This window comes from Harpia harpyja, chromosome 7 (assembly GCF_026419915.1).
Source record: "Harpia harpyja isolate bHarHar1 chromosome 7, bHarHar1 primary haplotype, whole genome shotgun sequence".
Lineage (NCBI taxonomy): Eukaryota > Metazoa > Chordata > Aves > Accipitriformes > Accipitridae > Harpia > Harpia harpyja.
Genome location: NC_068946.1, coordinates 44,090,523 through 44,110,670, shown reverse-complemented (window position 1 = coordinate 44,110,670; position 20,148 = coordinate 44,090,523). Strand labels below are relative to the sequence as shown.

General features: G+C 39.3%; 1 protein-coding gene across 29 annotated transcripts in view; it reads left to right on the top strand.

The window, feature by feature from the left end:
* CLASP1 (cytoplasmic linker associated protein 1) overlaps positions 1-20,148 on the top strand; it is a 192,591-nt gene that overhangs the window by 109,901 nt on the left and 62,542 nt on the right. For 12 of the 29 annotated variants that reach the window (XM_052793236.1, XM_052793253.1, XM_052793241.1 and 9 more), the window contains 5 exons: positions 6,479-6,586; positions 8,128-8,154; positions 9,889-10,056; positions 15,898-16,005; positions 19,927-19,989. In XM_052793236.1, the coding sequence (XP_052649196.1) occupies positions 6,479-6,586; positions 8,128-8,154; positions 9,889-10,056; positions 15,898-16,005; positions 19,927-19,989 (474 nt within the window). The remainder of the gene's footprint in view (positions 1-6,478; positions 6,587-8,127; positions 8,155-9,888; positions 10,057-15,897; positions 16,006-19,926; positions 19,990-20,148) is intronic. The other 17 variants (XM_052793265.1, XM_052793264.1, XM_052793258.1 and 14 more) reach the window with 4 other exon arrangements.

Genomic DNA, 20,148 nt, shown 5'->3' with positions numbered 1-20,148 from the left:
CCAATTTGGCTACATTGGAACCAGATTTGATTTGGTAAAAATCTGTAATAGAAACCAGCAAGTTGCTTGTGGGGAAAGATTGTGAGATGAACTTTCAGAAATAGAGTTTGCCATCCCTTTAAGTGTTAAATGCCAGATCTCATCTCTTTTTGTTGTAGGATTCTTTTGGGGGAGAGTGAAGATCAGGGAGAATTATAACATGGCACACTACAGCCAGAGCACTTGAAGGATGAGTTTAATCACTGTTCAAAAGTCTTCATTTTTGTTTTCCTTTGAGACAGTTGAGGGAAAACCAGCCTTTGTTCAGGATTCAGTGTGTCCTACAGATGAGAGCTGAGAAAGGTCTTCTGCCAACTCTCTGATCTTGCAGAGTTTGTCAGGAACTACAGGGAAGCAAAACTTCATATTCTTGACATAAATGTAAAAATTAAGGGGGCAGGGGAAGAGGAAAAACATCCCCTTGCTCTGGAAATACCTGTGTGTGCAAGCGACACTCTTGGAACGTAAAGCGGAAATTCCATCTGCATTCGTGCCCCTGGGGTTTTTTTTGCAGGTCACCAATAAGTAATTTAAGAGCAAATCCCTGTGTTTTTTTGTGTGGTTCAGCTTGACATTAAATCTGCAGTCTGGTTCCCATCATGGCTTTCTGTAGCTACAGTGTAAAAGTTCTGCACCTTCCCCTCAGCCGGGAGCCAGCATTGTGTGAACTTGGCAGTTCCCATCTGTTTTGCCCTCAGTTCTCCTCAGTGTTTTGTTTTTGAGCCAGACATCTCAAAATAGGAGCAAGATAGTGGGTTACACCAGTGGCAAGAATACAAGTTAAGAGCTGGGTATCAGTCCTTTGGTTTTAAGTAGTGTCATCCCAATTGACAAATGCTGTTGAAATGCACTTCCTTATGGAAAGGTAGCGTGAATCTATTTACCACGTGCAGGTCTCCTACTGCCTCTGTGCTGTGAGGCTGTGTCTTTATGCAGTGCTCAGTTATGTCTTGATTGCCCAGACCCTTCATGTATGGGTATCTCTTGAACTTCATTAAGAGCTTTGCATGCAGAAAGCTTGTAAGATCTAAACCTTTATAGTCTTGATCAGGACTTCACAGCTAGTGCTATGTGGGTAGCAGTTGTGCCATGTTTGTTATACCTGATTAAAAGAAAAACTTGGAAAAGCTTCTCCTTGTTTTATCATGAAATGGCTTTTCAGGGAATATTTAAGGGGTGCATAATGCTGACTTTCAGTACAGAATAATGGTTCAGAGTGTTTCTGTTATCTGGCTGCCTTTTCTCAAAGTGAGCATGAAGACAAGCCCTTCAGACAAGCCTTTCTCAAAATGGGGAAGCATAAATGCTGGTCTGTCCTGAAACTGGCAAGTTTAAAACAAAATCAGCAGTTTCCAGAATCAGTGGCACAATTTTTAGTACTTTTTATGATTCACCAGAAAGGAAAGAAAACCTGGTTTATTATAGTTTTCAGATCACTTAAGCTCAAAAAGAGTGGTCTGCTCAGGTGGACATCTTGAGTGCTTTACCAAAGGCTTTGGGAGTAACACAAGTTTTAATAAATCGCCATTCCTGTTTTCTTTTCTGCCTTAAAGCTCTCCCTTGTCCTCAAGGGCAAGGCTTGATTCAAAGGTATGACTGAACATGGTGTCTTAAATGGAAATGCTCAGGTAGTAGGTTTCTTTGTTCTGTTGTTCCATTCCTTTGCAAGTGCTGACTTGATTTGCCTGTGCTTGTTGGTGTAGGGCAAAGTGGTGCCACTATTGTTCCCTCAACCCTCTGCTTTGGAAGGATTTCTCATGCAAAACCCAGAGGCAGCATATGCTGATGGTTTCCAGTAAGGGTCGAGTGCTTCTTGGGGGAAATTACGGTGCAGAGTCAGGTCTTACACTAGTGTAAAGTTGGACACGTGCTAAATATGCATGGAAACCATTCTAATGGTGGTTGTTAGAAGTTGTTTACAGATTTATAGGTAAAGCATGTTTTTAATTGATGTGTGCATGTCTCTGATGTCCACATGTCATTTAGCAGTGACACAACTAGGGGGGGTCCTATAGGCTCTTTCAGGAATGTTTTTCTCCAAGCAGGGGAAAAACACAGTGCTGAGTAACCTAAATGGTTTAAGCTGATCCATGGAGAGGCCATGACTGTCCCAGTGCTTCCATATATAACTTGTGTGGTTGTAGGTATCGTTATTCACAGCATGGAACAGATTAAACTGAGTTGTGGAGTTGTTATATACAATTTCTAGACTAAAAGGAACCTTTTCCTTCAGTGTAATATACAGGCTGAGTCTCACAAAGCCTGTGTCTGTTCTGAGCACTGGGGATGGAGGTGCTGCAGTATCCACCCAGAGGAGCTCAGAACAATACTGCTGGATGAAGCCTCTTGTAACGCAAAAACATTATAGAATCTTCCTTCACTTGTTCCTTTTTAAAAAACAAAGTAACCTTCCTAGGTTTAGATGTATGTTAGGCATTTCAGGGTTAATTCTGATCCATTGATTGTTGTAAAAATGATGACAGTAATGTTAAAAAATAAAACAAAAACCTCCTAAAAAACCCACAAATAGTTTCTTAACACAAAGCATTTATATGGAGTCTTTCAAAATACTTTCTGTACCAACAGCGATGTGTCACATGTCAAATTTAGATCAAGGGTTTTTTTTTCTGGAAATACTTTTATGGTTTTTGGAAACTAGTTGGGGCAGTCTTTATCTGTTCCTTTGCTGTGCTGCTGTTGTCAGGATGCAGTAATTCTTTTAAAAGCAGCAGAAAAATAATGGTTATGAAATATGAATTGCTACATCTGCAATTTGAGCTAGATATGGAAACAAACCTACTTGAAAGCAAAGTAGTTTTGGGAGGGGAGGTGTTTGCTTGAATTTAACATAAAAAAAAAAAGTCTGAATAACTTATTTGATATGTTATTTCCAGTCCTGCTTGAAATTATTTTTTCTGTCTGGCATAGAATGATAGAGATAAAGCCACACAAATAGTCCCATGTGCAAATAACTCTTGGATGTGAACGCAGACTCTTGTTTGCACATTAAATTCTTAACGGAATGTAGTAGAGATATTTGTATTGTATAGATCAACTTCTATATATACATGCTGTACTTGGTATAATATATAATAAAAATATTGATATTCTGAAGCCAGACAAATACTGATTCATCTTGCACTACTATAAATCAAGTAGGGTTTGGATATCATAAGACTAATTTAAAAGTTGTGCATGTATGTGAAGATAAGTTAACATAGGTAACATCCCAGATCTCTCTCCAGGTTTTCTATCTCGTACAGATTTGCCTAAAGCAATTTTGACTTCCAGTTGGCCACTTTTTGTTTTACAGCCGAAAACTGTACTTGGATAGGAAGAACTTAGAATCTTAACTTTTTTCTTGAAGAGTAGCTTTGAGTCACTTACTCTGAACCATTTGTATGCTGCAAACAAGATTAATTACCTGTATGAAAAAATAAATACATAGTTTTTAAAGTTCAGAAAATAAAACTTTGGAAAGTACATTAACAATTCATGCTTCAAGGAATACATATAACAGATGGCACTTTTTCCTTGTAACTGTGTGAAGAATTTGACCTTGAATTTGAGAGGTATTTTCCCCCCTCGTTTTACTTTACACTGTGGACTTTAAAGAATTAAGTACTCTTAGGGTAAGCTGTTACTGTACCATCGCAGTATTCATACCATTACATCATTTTTGTATCATGAATTTCTAGTTTTCTGCTATTCCTGTTATTTGCAGAATGCAAGTCCAGTGCAGTGTTCGTTCAAACGCTTGTCAGCCTTTTTAGAAGGATGAGAAAACCAGTATCAGTATTGGGACCTCTGTTCCTCCTGCGGAAGAGCAACTCTTCATCTCACATTGTTCTCTCTGACACTCGTTAGGCCAAAATCAGTGTGCAAATCTACCAGTCCAAAAGGAAGCAGAATTTTGTTCCTGAGCATTCATTCATTCAGAAACTGCTGAAGTTGGTAGGAGTCTGTCCGCTAACTCTCAGGGGTTTCAAAATAGGACTGAACTCTCTGTTTCTAATCCTGCTGATAATCACATGTTAATTAAGTTTGACCGTTTGGTTCAGTTTTCTTTCTTAAAGCCCTCAGAATTGGTATCAGAAGCTAATCTTGGTTTCTCTTTATATATTTTTTTAGGATTTGTACTTCCTAAGGTGGGAGAGTCACTTATTACATATTGTCCCAATTTTCTCCTTCTTCTTAGTCACCTGCTGATAAAGGAAAAAAAAAAAAAAGTTTTGTAGATGCAGAAAGAACAGAAAATTTTGAGGATCTTGAGTGTCCTCTGCATAAGAGGAGGAGACATCAGTCCCTTCTCACCCATTCTTGGCCCATACACATCCCTAAATGTGGCTTCAAATGCCATTTCTGTGTAGAATGTTGAATTTCAGCTTGAGTTACCCCCCAGGTCTTTCTGCACTGCCAAGGCCTTCTGTTGGTGTTCAGGAAGGATGTAAGTTAATTCCATTACTGGTTCCCAAGACTGGTCAGGTTTACTATGTCTTGACTTACTGTTTTGTACTCCTGCTGCCACCAGTGATGCCCTCCTGATGTGAGAAATTAAAGGAAGCTTTGAGGCTTCTGACAAGAGCGTGAGGTCCTTCTGCCTCCTTCCCCGTGTACGCCTGCTTTGAGGTGTGTGGTGGGGTTTGGGGTACATGCCTTGTACAAGGCAAGTTGCACAGCGGCTCTGCTCATCTGCGTGTAGCTGTGAGTGTGCCAGACTTGCAAGGGATGGGAATGGGCCAGCAAAGAGCTCTACAGCTGCCTCTGGTTGTGTATCAGGCTGACCATTTGTAAGGGGCAGATAATGTCCTAGAGCAGAGGAGATCTACAGTCTTGCTGGTGGTAGGAACACCTTGGCAGCCAGTTTCATGACTGTTGGACCCACGTGGACATGCTCAGAGCTTGTTTAGTTGAGCCAGTGGTTAAAAAGTGGTTTGTTTATATTTTCCCAGTTTTGTGCTAATGATTTCTTCTGTCATGTCTACGAACAATTGTTTGAATGTAGATATCTGTATCTTGCCTACTGAGGTATTTCAAAACTGGGTGCTGGTGGAGAGGTTTGAAGTACAGCTGTCTTCTAGGCTTTTTCCCCTACAAACAAGTCCAGGCTTTCTTCTCAAAGCTAAACATCTCCTTGTCACTTTATGTCTGTCAGAAACTTGCAGACCATGTTATGAATATTTTGAGAGCTCAGAGATGAACAGAGCTCTCAATCCGTTCAGCCTGGGCTGCTTGCCATTGTCTTGTCCTGCATGTGTACCTTACGTGAAGTGATTTTGGGGGGTGGGGGGGGAAGTGTATATCTTCCTGTTCATATTTCTCTGTATGTTTATGGTGGAGACAAAGGGCAGGAGATGAATAACTATAACCAGTGGGTGCAGTTGTCTAGACTCTTCTCTTACCTGTTGTGGTTTTTTTCCTTTTATTATTGTGCCTGAAACTTGAAGTCATCCTCTGAATGCAGGAGAGCACTGGCATGAGTCCTGAGAAACAGCTTCAGATTTGGCTGAGAACTGAGTTGTTGAAAAGTACTGATGGAGGCTGTCTTTGTGTTGCTCTTAATTATCATTTCTTTCCCATTAACTAGAGACAGATAATTGAAGTGTAGCACTGGAAAGAACATTCTGTAGGAAACAGCCCTGCCCCAGGAAGGGGATGAACTGATGACCCTGTAAGCTTTTCTAGCTCAAATTTCTGTGGCTTTTTCATGAGGAAAGGACAGAAAAAGGACCAAGAACACTTTGAGACTTTATATCCATTCTCCGCTTAAATAAAGAGCAGACACACAGAATCATTTTTCAACAATGTTGATTGTGTTAAATGGCACTCTCCATTACAAGTAAAGTTACACTGATCTCGGGATAAATAGAGGGAACTGTAAACAGCAGAGAAAATTCAATGAGCCTGAAATAAAAGCGTAGTCAGGTTGTGTTGACAGACTCTCGCAGGAGTGCATGCCAGCCTGCACATGTAGAGCAGGATATAAAGCACCAAACTGCTAATTGGAAATCCCAACGATGGAATTTGTGGGGGCATCTGTCACGCCCGTGTCTGAAAGGGTGATCGCCTTGTCAGAAAGTAATGATTTGATGTAGGAAGCAGCATTTTAGGAGACTGAAATTTTTGCTGTTGATTCTTTGTAAACAAGCTACTATAGAAGAGAAGCAAAGGCTATAGAGAGGTAATATTTTTTTAATTAAACTGGCTGATAGCGTTACAGAAAGCAAAGAAGTTTTCAGACTCATGGACTGTGACCATTTCCACTCCCTCCCCTGCGTCTCAGCCAGTCTAATAAAAGATGTTGCCTCTGCCTGTAAAATTCTTCCGTAGCTGGGCTAATTGTGTGTATAGCAACCCTGCAAGCATAGAACAGCATGTTAGACGCTGCTGCCTTTGGAAGAAACCTATTAACAGTCTGATTGTCTTTGCATTCTTTCAGGTCGGATTCGTACAAGGAGACAGAGCTCTGGCAGTGCCACAAGCGTCACCTCAACGCCTGCTGATACCCGAGGCCGCAGCCGGGCTAAAGTAGTTTCCCAATCCCAGCGTAAGAAGTGTTTTATTTTTGGGGGAGCAAAACAAATAGTTATTAACATGCTTCTCTTGAATTGTAGTAGCATCAGCTGAGGATTGGGCTCACTTCTGCTAATAACGTTTGGACGTGTAACAAAACAAGTCCCCACTCAGCCAGTGTGTGCTCTTGCTGACAAATAAGGCCCCAAACCTGAGTACTTAGTTGCTGCCTTTTTTTACCAGTTGTGCAGCAGAATTTTATGTCGCTGTGATGTGTAGGACTAAATAACTTGCACTGGGTCCCACTGAGACACCCTCTGTGTCTGTAGCTGACTGCTGTCCTGGGTTCTTGCCCTACCAAGCTTCTCCTGCCTATGTGACTGTATTTCTGTATGTGTAACATGTGAGCTGTCTAAAGTTAATGGGATTTGGCATCAATTTAAAATAGGACATCACCTATTTTGTGTAGATACAGTGGAGATGGTTCTGCCCTCTGATTCACATGGCACATCTGCACTTTCTGGCTTCCTGGCGAGGCATGGTTTTCCCCAGGAGCCGTGCATACGGTGCTGCTGCGTATTTGTCATGTGTATCTAAGGAGAATTTTGTCACTCAAACTTTAAAAGGAATTGGGGTGAGGGAGAAAGCCACTCGTGTTTTGAGGATCTTCAAGCTTGTGGGTAAGAGGAGATGGGGTTTGTGGAAAGACCTGTTTGTTCTGAGGACTTGTCTTGCTTTGCACCCCTATTTAAAAGCTCTTCTCTGTTCATGCTCTCATTGCTTTGCTCTGTCATGCTGGAAGGATGTAGAAGCAGTTCATAGCATTGTGTTAGGCTGGGAGAGCGGAAGAGAGAAGTATTTTATTCAGGATGGAGCCAAATGGAAATCTTTACATTGAGGTCATGAAGGAATTTGGGCTTTGGTATGCTGATCTAAATTGATTTCTTCAGTTTTGAACCTAAAACTGATCCAAAGCCAGAAATGACCTTTTTTCCTAAACTTAGTTTGGTGAAAAATGATCAGACCAGACGAAACAAGTCTCAGAAATATTTAAAGAATAGTTGAGTATCCAAAGGTTTCAAAGATTATGGGCTTAATTTTTTATAGAATGTCTTATGAAGCTTTAGGATGGTCATATCTGAACCTGCTGCCTTGGTCTAGTTTGCTGAGTCCTATTTTCAGCTTAGCCCAACCAGATGTGATCTTTATCCTTAAGCGAAACATTGCATGAAATAACCTATGTATTCAAATATAATATGGTCACAGGACCAAATTCTTCATGCCCACACAGTGGATAACCGTGTTGCAATTTTGCAGACTGGGCTGGGGTGTAATTTATAACAGAACTTGGGTCTTGGTGTGTTGGTTGACATTTAGCTAAGAAGCTGATCAACCTTGGGAAATTTTAGTTGCATCTGCATGTTAACTCACTGCATTCTGCAGAGGCTTTAGGAGTGACACGTTTGTAAATAAATCTGTATTGTGTATAGCATAAACCGCATGCTGAATGCTGTATTGTCTTGCTGTCTTTTAATCCACTTTTTGCCTGTCCTTTGGTCTGCCCTCATAATCAAGGATCCAGATCAGCTAATCCTGCTGGTGGTAAGAAATGTTTTCCCTTTCTTGCTTTCTCACGTTATTTCCTTCACATTTTTTAACTGCTAAGCTTTTAGCTTCTTGCACTCTCTGCTGACTAAGACTTAAAAAGCATTTCCTTAAAGTCATAAATCCAAATGTGTATGGCAAGTGATTTTATTTTCTCATAGTAATCAAACCTGGTAAGCGTACATTCTGCATATTGAAGCTGGCTCATTGCTGCAGCTTAAACCCCAGGTGCTAAGTTCTTCTTCCAGTTACTTCAGTGCAGCCCTGCTGATATTGGTGAGATTGCAGCACCGTAACTGAGAGGAGTCTTGGCTTTTAGGATGTGGATGCTGTGTGTGACTGGCATCTGTCTCAAGTATTCTCACTTTGCGGGGGGACACGGGGATGGGACATGGACGGACATGGAGCCAGCACCACATACAGTATTGAAGTATATGATTTGATTGATTGAGAATGGCTTTGCCCAAGAAACTTGAGGGGGCAAGTAAGTTAAAATAATGTGTTATGGTATTGGCCGTGAGATTACTAGAATTGCATATCTTCTTAAATTAAGACAGAAGAACAATCTTTAACTCTTGCTAGTCATAATGGTATCTGGAACTGAATTTTTTGTGAGATGTGCAGATACTTTTCAGAAAGAAACCAACATGAATATTGGTTCAGAATGTGAGCTTGCCCAAGTATGTTCTTGTAAGCTTTTCAAATATACTTTTCCTGGCTGTTTTAGCAAATAAATTGAATGTCAGGAATAGTAATATCAGCAGCAAATTTTCAGTGACTTTTATATACCTGAAGAAGCAAAAAAAGAGTCTTGAATCTATTACTCTTGCAGTTCTTTATGATTACCTTTAAGCTAGCATTACTTAATTTTTTAACAACTTACTAAATGAAGATCCATAGCAAAAAAAAAAAAAGTATTATTCAGTTCATTGAGTTTAGCAAGACTATTTCAGATGGAAATATCTGCTGCAGCTGGAATGTAAATATGTAAATAAATCTTGCTTAGTAGACTGTCTTGCAGACAACATGGCTTGGAAGAAATGGACTATTCAAACAGACAAAGAAAAATAAAAAAGGCCCACTACTCAACTTACTAAAAATTTTTCTCCAGCTCAAAAATAACTAAATAGCTTAGGTTTAACCAATCAGAGCTAAGTAAGCCAGCATCTCTACAAATGTGACAGGCTTACGTGGTTTAGTCTTTATTGTGCTGATCTGCTGCTGTTGAGATGGTATTTTTTAAATTTTCCATCACTGAATTATTGCAGGAAAGTAATGCCACCACTGCAGTGTAGCATGAAGATGCCTGAGCTACTTTGCAGCAGGTTACCAGTGCCAGAAGCCAGCATGCTGCAGCATAGCTCTCCACACAGGCTAATTTACATTGCTTTGCAAGGAGGTGAAGCAGCCTGTCAACTCCATGCTGCTGCAGCAAGGCTGCTCCTGGCACATAAAGCTAACTGGGGTATTCATACACTGCAGTGTCTGCTTTGGTCTGGATCACAGCTGGGCAGTGTGGTTCATATAGGCAGGGTTCCTGACGTCAGTGTTTGTTGTCCATGGGCTTTCCTCAATCTTCCTCGAAAGCCCGTGGGGAACACTGCTATTAATTTTGAGTGATTTGGGTCAAATTCTTAGATAGAGCTGATTGTGTTCCAGTTTTGCTGTCAGAATTTTTAAAATCTTGGGGGTTTTTAATGGTTTTTTTCCTTATTTCTGGCTCTCTTCTAGCTGGTAGCCGGTCTAGTTCTCCGGGTAAGCTGTTAGGAAGCACCTATGGTGGCCTGAGCAGTGGAACGTCCAGAGTCCAGCCAGTGCCATCCTCTTCAGAGAAGCGCAGCAAGATCCCTCGGAGCCAGGGGTGCAGTCGAGAGACGAGTCCCAGCAGAATAGGACTAGGTAAGAATAGTCACTGCAGTGACATGCTGACCGGTGTGCTCGAAGGAGGGACTTTCCTTGATTAGGAAACTGTTTATGTGTTACTGTCGTTCTTCTGAGTTTTTCAGCTGGCAAATTAATGTGATTGTGGTTTCTAGGAGAGTAATTTTAATTTTCCAGGTTGAGCTATAGTTTCAAATTAGGCCTAAAGATGTCATGAGATGTCTTCTGTTTGAAATTCAACATGACTGATGTTATTAGATCAGGCAGCAAAAACAGTTGTCATGATTAACCATCACAGCAAAAATACCTCATTTGGCATCAACGGCTTAGTCCTAAAACGGGTTGAGCAATCTTTACAGTCAGTTGGAATCAAGGGCAAAAAGCACCTTCTTGGATTATTTTAGAAATTTTGCTGCTTAAATGGTTTGCTTCTCTCTTCCTTAATATCTTGGAGCCACTTTCTTAGATGGCATTTTAGACTTGTGCTTTAATTGTTCTGCTTCCAATATTCTTGTCTCAGTGACTGTTATGTAAATATTCTATAATAGTTTTTATTTTCAAATTTATCAGCAGACTCATTTTTTTAAGTCAGGTGAGTAAGCATCATTATATATAAACTTTTGTCTATCTGAATTGAGGTGAAAAGGTATTCAATGTGCTGTCTGAACAAGTAAATATTGTTTTCATTTTTTAAATGGAAATGTTTTCATAAGTTTGAAGCTTATGTAGAACAACAATACTTTAAATAATACTGTTAGTAAATTATTTTATATCTCCAAAGAATTTACTAGTAGGTTGAAATTGATTGAAATTATAGCCCTACTGTTGTCATTAAATTTTTAACTATTGCCTTAGCAATGTATTTTACATTTAAGCTACCTTTCTATTTAGAGTATGTTGTTAATAGCGAAGTATATTATTCAATACATTGAAATGAATTTAAAGCACCTGAGTGCATATGCTGTTATGATTCATAAAAATACTTAATGTTCATTGTGATTATTTTTCCAAATTCAGTGTTCTTCTCATGTCTGATCTATTTTATGGCCTCTGTATGAATACATTGTGCTTTTCCGTTCATTGCTTTTAAAATGTAAAGTGCTTCCCAAATATTAGAGGTAATTGTTCCGCTATCACTCTGCAGAAGGACATTGTTTTTTAGGATGAAACAAAGAATGATGGATAGTACCATCACACATGCATAACCTGATCATCACATTATATGGTCTGATTTGAAACAGTCTCAAGCATCTGAAGGGGAATTGCCTTGTGTAAAATCCTCACTCTTGGGTTGACTGCTTTCAGGTATATTACGGGAGCCTTGACTTCTTTTGAAAGTGTAATTTCTATCTCACTGCTCTGATGTGCTCCCTGTGAACACAGTCAGTGCTTGTTCTTTGGGATTGGGAGAGAGCTCTGGCAGATCTATCAGATGTGTGGCTTCCACTCGCCGCCCTGAGTTGATGGCCAAAGCCTGTTCTTTTGGGCTGTTACAGGAACAGGAGAACCTGACACTTGTGTTGCCTTTACTACTAGGTTACAGAAATTCTGTCTCTTGATTGGATCATGAACATGGTAATATTGGCTTAGATGGAGATAGCTTTTGAGCTGTCATCTTTATATCATTATTCCATTGTATTTATTACTTTATAACATAGTAGCTAACAGTATTTTATGCTTGCTTATTGTGTTGCTTCAGTCCCTATCTTTCCTTGACATTTTTTTCATTTGTTCATTTCATTAGATAGACTCCCACTCACCTTGGTCCTAAATATGTTGATAGTCTTTTTCAGAGTCTGATTCAAGAAGGTGCTTGAGCACACACATGACATCAAAAGAACATGCAATACTTGAGGCTTTGTGGGATTATTTATGTATTTGATACGCATGTGCTTATCCCATGGGCTGAAACATCTCTTAAGTCTGTGGTCACATTGCGGTGCAGTGGGTGTTGAGCCATCGTGCAGATCAGACTGTTAGAGATGGGTAATTCCTGGATCCTGTTCATAAGTCATCCATTGACTTGTACAGTTTTTGCAGGGGTGACTGGGAGTTGCAGCTGGACCAACGCTGTGTGCGCAAGATTAAGCAGTTGGGCTTTATACAGGAACCATTCACTGGAGTTTTTCAGGCCCTTCTGGGGCAGTAGGAAGCTGATAGTCTCTGCATGTGGATGCCCGTTAGCATCAGTACCTTGCTGCTAGCTTAAGATTTCCACAATGACCATGAGTATATGTTAAGTATGTTCCTTCTGTATGCTGGAAACCTTGAAGTACATTGTTTTCCAAGAGGCAGCACAAGAAGGCACATTTGGCATGCTGAGGTCCTGTGTGGTCACCTATATGGCCCTGCTCTGTTGCACTTTTCAGTTTTAAGCTTGCCTTTGCTGTCTGCTCAGTGGAGATTTACTAGCAGTGATACCCTGTTAGGGAAAGAAGAGTATAGTCCCCTTAATCTTGAGCTTTTCTTTGGGCCCCTTGAAGGAGATCTCTTCAAAAAAGGTGATGTCTATTTCCCAGAGACTGAAAGTTTATCTGCTTGAAGTTAATTCTGTTGGATGCTCGGCAGATCATGTGATACAGTTGGATCTGAAAGGAGTGAGAGATTTGAGATTTGTCATTCTCCAAAAAGTAGAGCAGGCACAGCTGGCTATCAATTTCATGCAGCAGCACTCTTTCTGTTGGGGTTATGCTGTGTGTGTTGGAAAGCTGAAGGCAATTCTTGACTTGCCTCTACTGGGTGTACCCCACTGCAGAGCTTTCCTTTTGCTGTTTTGGCAGCATTTGCAGGCTCTTTAAAATGCTTGTATTGATGTAAAAGAAGCGTCTGCTGATTTTTAGTCTCCGCTTATGAATCATTAAAAATCACACCCTAATGAAATACAGGTTTCTTCCAAGTGGTAGATTGGTAAACAAGGGGCCCTGTTGAGTTCTACTGGTCATATTTGCATCTGTTGGGTTCCACTGGTGTAAGACAGCCTAATAGTGTGTTTTAATAATGGTGTGAACCATATCCAACTGATCTGACTTTTCAGATGAAATTGGTAAAACTTAAATGTACTGGACACATCTAGAAACTTGGGATTTTATTGAAAACAACCCACCCTTGTCCTGTCGTAGGCTCTCAGTCCAGAGCTGGCTGCAGGCACACTGTCTGATTTCATCCTGCCTATTCCTTTTAATCAATTTTGCTACTCATTTAATTTCTGTCCAACTTTTGGGGGTTGGGAATTATGAAATTGAGACTTATGTCTGTCTTCTCTGCCTTCACTGCCTGCACTGCAAAGAGGCTGTGACAGTATGAGAGACTTGTCTAAAAGACAATACTGCTGGCCCTTACTGCTGGCGGTGCCCAAAGAAAATAGTCTGAGCAGCTGACACCCAATCTTCCCTACACAACACAGCAGTAAAAATGTGAGGCAGGTGCCTGGGAGTCCACAACAGACTCATCGTTCACTTTTTTCAATCCATTCTCTTCCTTGCTTTTGTAATTGTATCCAGTAACATGCAAGCCTTTTGTTTGACCATTACTCGCAAAGTACCCAGTGTTTGTGTTTGGGTGCTCTGTTTGTGAAGGCAGTATCATGCTTCATCTGTGGCATTGTCCTACTAGTCTATTTTCATGCAGTTAAAGTGCATTTTCTTCATACTTCTTGCTGCTGCTGTTAGCTGTTATGGAAGGAGAATGTACTGTGTGCATCCATGAATTTTTTTTTAATCATTCACATCTCTCCCTCTCCAAAGAGCCTTTGCTGGTTTTAGTAGGGTTGTATTATAGAAAAGATTGACAGATCTTCTCTACTTAAGAGAAATGATTGCTGGTGCAAACCTGATGTGAAGGCTGCCATTATTTACGTATGAGCATGAGACCCAAGAATGAGAAGTTTGCTTCTAGTGAATCCTTAATTTCAAGCAAGTATTTGTGTGGAAGACTTTAGAGTGTTACTTTCACCTGTAGTTCACCTGTCAGCTTTTTCTTTGTACATCTGAGGTGGGATTATTGTATTCATGGACCCTAATTTCATGCAGTTCATATAATTTAGTCTGTTGTCTTTATTATAAGACCATCTAACTCACTCAGAAGTTTTAGACATTATGGTGATCTGATCAACTTGGTCAAGAGCTCATCTTGTATTGTCTGACATCAAAGGTGAACCATCAGAACCATTAATTCATCTGAGCGATATGAGCTGGGTTTTGCAAAACTGGGAAGGATTTGACAAACCAAGAATCTGGCAGTAGTCTATATTTGAATTTTAAAGCCTAAATATGAAGGTTTCTATTTTGTTCTGTACTGTTTTGCTTGAAAGGATACCAATATACCCAGTGTATATGAGCCCACAGAAGCACTGTAGGGAAACTTCATTAGCTTGAGTCTAGGCATTTAAGTTCTGTATACAAACCAATAGAGATTTATAAGAATATATATGTTCTGAAGCATGCAAATGGCACCATTTTTAGTAATGTGAGGATACTGCTAGAATATTAGTATAAAGCAGGTTCATGTTATGCATATGTGCCTCTGCTACACTGTCATCAAAGGTGGTAGATTAGATTTTACTCAGTGCGTGAGAAAATTCTTTAAAGGCTTTTCCTGAACACTTAAAATATGTTACTGCCTTTTCAAAACAGCAGAGGAAAACCCTCTTTAGTCATTAGATTCTTCAAGGTAAACTCATGACAATTAACTGCTATTCCTTTACCTAAGAAAACATTGTATTCTCTACCAGGCATAAAGCTAATAAGGTTCTGCAAACAAATTTCATATCAAAATGACACAGAATATGCAGAGGAATAATTCAGTTTTAAATACCTAAAATACTCATTTTTATAAAATCATAAAATTAAAATCCTTGATGTTAAGCAACCTTCGAAGGGCCTAGCTCTGTTTTTCCTACTTGGACAAAACTTCAGCTAAAGTCAGTGGGATTGCTTTTTACTATGAAAGCAGCTTAATCTTGTATCTTCTGCTTTGCATTTGGCCAAATGAAGAGTGTGTGTATGATGAGTTCCTGTGGCACAGCTGATAGGCAGGAGCCTTACTAGGCTGTGGGAAATTGAGCACTTGATAGCTGCCAGACAAAAGATAAGAGTCTTGTTGATGTAGGGTTTTGTCAAAGTAAAGAATATAGTTTAAAGCTCCCTTTAAGTGTGCATGTGTCTCAATCTGTGTGCATATAAAACCATAAATATAAGGTTTTAGAAATGTTTGAGGAGCAAAAGTTTGATAGCTTCTGTTAAAAATCTGAAGCTGCTGCTGTCTTAAAATTCAAACCACTTTTTAACCAGTCTTTCAGGTATTTAGGTTCTGAATGCTTTTTCCCAGCATTGGAGAAAAATATCTCGGCAAGTCTGTACAACATACCTTTTTTTCTTAGGATATTTGTTCATGGCAAAACTATCCTTGTGAAAGGCAAGTCTATGTAAAAATAGCATATTGGTATTGTGACTACTTTAAAAAATTTTTGACCTGCTGTTTTGTTCAGAAGGATGTTTATCTTTTAATTAAGGAAAAAATATTCTGGAAGGGTATCTTTCAGCCTCATCTGTTTTGCATGTTTTGTAACAGTAGAGCTCTTCTAAACGATTGAAGATTCCTGCTCTACTTGAATAACAAAACTTCAGTTGCTTAAGAAAAAGCAGACTGTCAACCAGACATTTAATGCTGCTGAAATTTCACATCACAAATGCAGCTCAGCATGTAAGGTAGTTGGTTTGTAAAGAGCCTGAGCAGGCTGCTGCAAATTATAATTACTAATGTAATAATTACCGTAACTAACAGAAATGTGACTTGACTTTGAGCTTTCTGTCCTCATTAAACTTGTTCACCTTCTCTGAAACTCTCCATGCTGCATGCTAGCACGGAGCAGTCGTATCCCCCGACCCAGCATGAGTCAGGGGTGCAGCCGTGATACCAGCCGTGAGAGCAGTCGAGATACAAGCCCTGCTCGGGGCTTTCCTCCACTTGGTGAGTACATGTAGGCATTGGAGCTTTAAGGGTCAATATTTTTTTCCTTTTTCCCTTGTTCTGATTGCCCTTTCAAGACACTGCCAGGTGGAATGAGCTCGTTTCCTGTCCTCTGTTGGATTCCTGACACACTCCCCGTTTCCAACCCTGTTTCCCTTCTGTTTTCTTCTGCATGCTTCAATTCCAGTTCTCAGCATTTCACTGTTAGCAGGAAAATAGTTTAGTTTGAACTTTTGTAATTTTTAGTTTCATTGAATCAGCTTGTATGGGGCTGCTGTGCTTCACTTTACAGCACTGATGGAAATCTATGGGAGAGCAAGCCTCTATTTTCTAGGTTCCAGTGAAGTAGTTGGTAGCATCGTAGCCTGTTGTTGAGTGACTCTGTTCATGATCCGATTTTCTTACAGCTAGGTATAGTAACAGTATATAATTTCTATACTAAATCCTCCAATAGACATAGAAGCTCTTTTTTGTAGAGGTTTTACATGACATTGGCAACCATTGATTAACAAGTTGCACATGCAATTTTGTAGAATACTTTTTCAAGCAGCCTGATGGAAAGGCTGAGGTTTTAAAGGAGCATCATGAATGTGCAGCTTAAGTGTACAGTACAAATAGAAAATCTCATTACACTGACCACATGCAGAAGTTTTTCTGCACATTGCTGAAAACAGCAGGATAGTTAATGTTTCTGATCAAATACCATATCATATATTCAACCAAATACATTACTTGTTGTATGAAAGACTTGTTTGTCATCTTGGACATGAAATATAGTTGATCTCCAGGCTCTCCTCATTTATGTAGAAATTTCATAGCTGTGCATGTGGTATTAAAAGTGAGAAAGAAGGTCTTACAAATTTCATCAAGGCTGAAGAATGGGTTTCCATGTTCTATTTTGCACGTAGTGACAAAATACAGGTGTATGATGTAGTGTGTAAGTGGAACATTGCATTTTGGGCTTAATTCTGCAACTGTCATCCAATAGTGAGAAAAGGTTATTAAAAATATAGACAGATGGGTAAAATTTTCCTGTTTGGTTCTTATACTTGGTTAATGTACTGTACTTTAAATAATCTTTTAAACTTACTTAGATGTTGTTGTTACTGATTTGGCTGTCAGTGCAGAGGCAAAAATCCCATTGATTTCAATGGTGTAGGGTGGAATCTTCAAGTTAATATTAGAGAGGCTTTGGGCTTCAAAATGTCATTATTTTGAGCTATATTGAGCTAGAAAATAATCTGTTTGCATTATCTGTAATATCTCAATTTTTGGTGAAAAATGGGAGGAGTTCAACTTAGCATTCAGAACTTGGTTCATAGCTCTTTAAGATAAATAGATTAACTTTTTATTGATTAAATGAAGCTGATTTGACACCAGAACCATAAAGGGATAGTAGATATGCAACTATCACTTGTTGTTGTAGTTACCTGTCTAGCTTCAATTTTGGATGAAACTTTTTTTCTACAGCCAAAGTGTATAAGCAGGCTGGATTTCAGGGTTAAGTCATCAGTTTTCTATGTCATTGTGCTGTGGTTTATTTTATTGAAAATACATTAATTGAAATACTGTCTTGAGCCTTTGTTCTAAAAAATAAATGCAGTGTACCAGAATCACAGTTGGTGTGAGTTTCGTACACTACCACCACTACTGAGTCTGATTTGTACACTGACTATAAATTTTCAGTTATAGATGTCTATTACACTGTTTGTAACAAACTTATTGTGGAGAGAGGGTCATTTCATTTTAGTTCATGATATTTAATTACCTGAAGATTAATGCATTTCTAGAAATACATTGTTACTATGTCAATAAGGTAATGTGGGGAGGAAGTATCGATATAATAGTAACACAATATAGTTGTTTTCCTATTGTCTTTTTTCTTGTTTTTTCATTGAAATGCTTTAAGTTTGAACATCTTCATGAACTTGTTAATTATGTAGTTTTTAATTCATCTGAAAGAAATTTATATAATTATAAATTTATATATCAATTAAGCCAAAACAATATGATTCTATTACAGTATTTCTAGAACCCAATTAATCTTACATTAATGCTAAGATAATATAATCCTACTGTGCATGGTCTATTGTTGCTCATAAAGATTAACTTGTATATCAGTGAATTATACTTAAACTAGCTATATATAAGCGATAGGATTCTTGAATTTAATGGTATTATGGCCAATGTCAACACTGACATCCTGACCTTGCAAATTGCTCTGCTTTGTTTTGGGGCTGCTGTGCCGGTATGCATGTCTGTGCACCAAGCATCTTGCTTCCTAAGTTAGGCAACACCAGTGAAGAGTCACTCTACACGCATCCTCCTTGCAGAGATGTGATTTTTGGTTTGGTTTGGTTTTATGTTTTTTTGGGTTTTGGGTTTTTTTGTTGTTGTTGTTATTCCTGTTTCTTCATGGGTCTTGATCTTGAAGTGATGTCCACAGGGGCATAGCGGATGGCTTGGGAGAAAGCAATTGCGAGCTCAGGATCTTAATTGTGAGGTTCAGTCCATAATCCTGCACTGATCCTGAAAATCTTTCATGAGTTACTTATGGTGTCAGTGGGATGGTTCTCTTGAATAAATGCATGTGTTCTCCATAGTTAAAGACCCCATTGACTATTCTGGATAGCTTTTAGTCAAGCTCTCACAGCTGGGAAAAAACTTAAATTTTATTTTTCTCACATTGCTGATTTCTATTTTATATTATTAGTATTTGTGTTTATGAATGCTTTGCCTTAAACAGAAGATTTAAAATTTTTCTACTGCACATGAATATGCATAATTGACAAAGCCTATTGTATTAGAAGGTAATTCTACTTTATTTTTTCAGTTTCTTGACAGTACTAGTAATGATGTTAAAGCAACAAGGCCTTCAGTGAGTCTGTGGTGATTAATTGCTCAAATGAGCAATCAGTTTCTTGAGTCAGCTGGTTTGAGCTAGGTAAGGATGTAATTTCTAGACAATGAGGGAAAACCTCTTCAGAAAAACTAAATTTCTGTAATTTGGAAATAGCTCACCAGCTTTCCATTTGCTTTCGTAAAGAACTCGCCTTTATGCTGAATCTAAGAATGGAAAACCTCTCCAAAAGCATTTTGTGATCAATGTGCTGCTGACAACTGGGAATTGAAGTGGGAGCTATATTTGGGTTGAGCTCTTCTGCTACTGTATGTGCTCTGTTGCTATTAACAATTTGTATACATGTGGTGTAATTCTAGATGTGCATATTCAGATTATCTGTGCATGTACGTACTTAGATTCAAGAAACATGTATGCAAAATTTGTTAAAAGCAAGGGACTTTTGGTAGTAGAAACAGCTATGATGTGTGTGTGTGTATTTACTTGGAAAAGAAACCCAACCCAAAGACCTATATGCAGTGGTTGGCTGACCTCCCTGTATGACTCTTTCTACTTACATGGTGACTCATTCTCTTTGTTAATGTTGGTTTTTTTTATGCATAGGCTAGAATGTTGTGGAAAAATACCTACAAGCACAATTCCTAACCATTCATCATGGCTTCACTTTGGGGTTTAGATCAGACACATCTAAATCCTGCTCTGTAGTTATGTGCTCCACGTTCTCATGATGGCCGTCTTCCAGATCTGTGGGTCTGGAATGTGACTGATGTGCACTGGGGTTTTTTTGCTGAACGGCACTTGGTTTGGGACTGTTACAAATGAGTTTTGTCATGCATCGTGTTTACGGTCATGGGGGTGAGGGGGGGAAGCTACAGACGGAGACGTCGCTGTTGGGGCTTGCACTGTATCTGTTATGCATTCATATACAGCGTCATTTCCCTGTCACTATGAAACACCTTTACTGGTAGCGGTCACACGCATCGCCTTTGGATTGTGGCATTTTCTGTCTCGGGTTAAATGTGTGTTAATCCTGTGGGTGTTGCCATTCCTTCTACTTGCAGCTTCTCGACGTCATTCCAGGTCCACTAGTGCTCTCTCCACTGCTGATTCTGTTGGGCAGTCAGGTGAACAAGCGCTAACTGCATGAATCCGCTTCTTATACGTAGTCTTGTTTTATACCATCTTAACATTTGCTGTCATGTGCATCAGCCAGCACTTGGCATGTGCTTCTCACTGCTGTGGGGCTTTCTGTTCTGTTTTTGTTCAGTGTGGCTTTTTGTTTT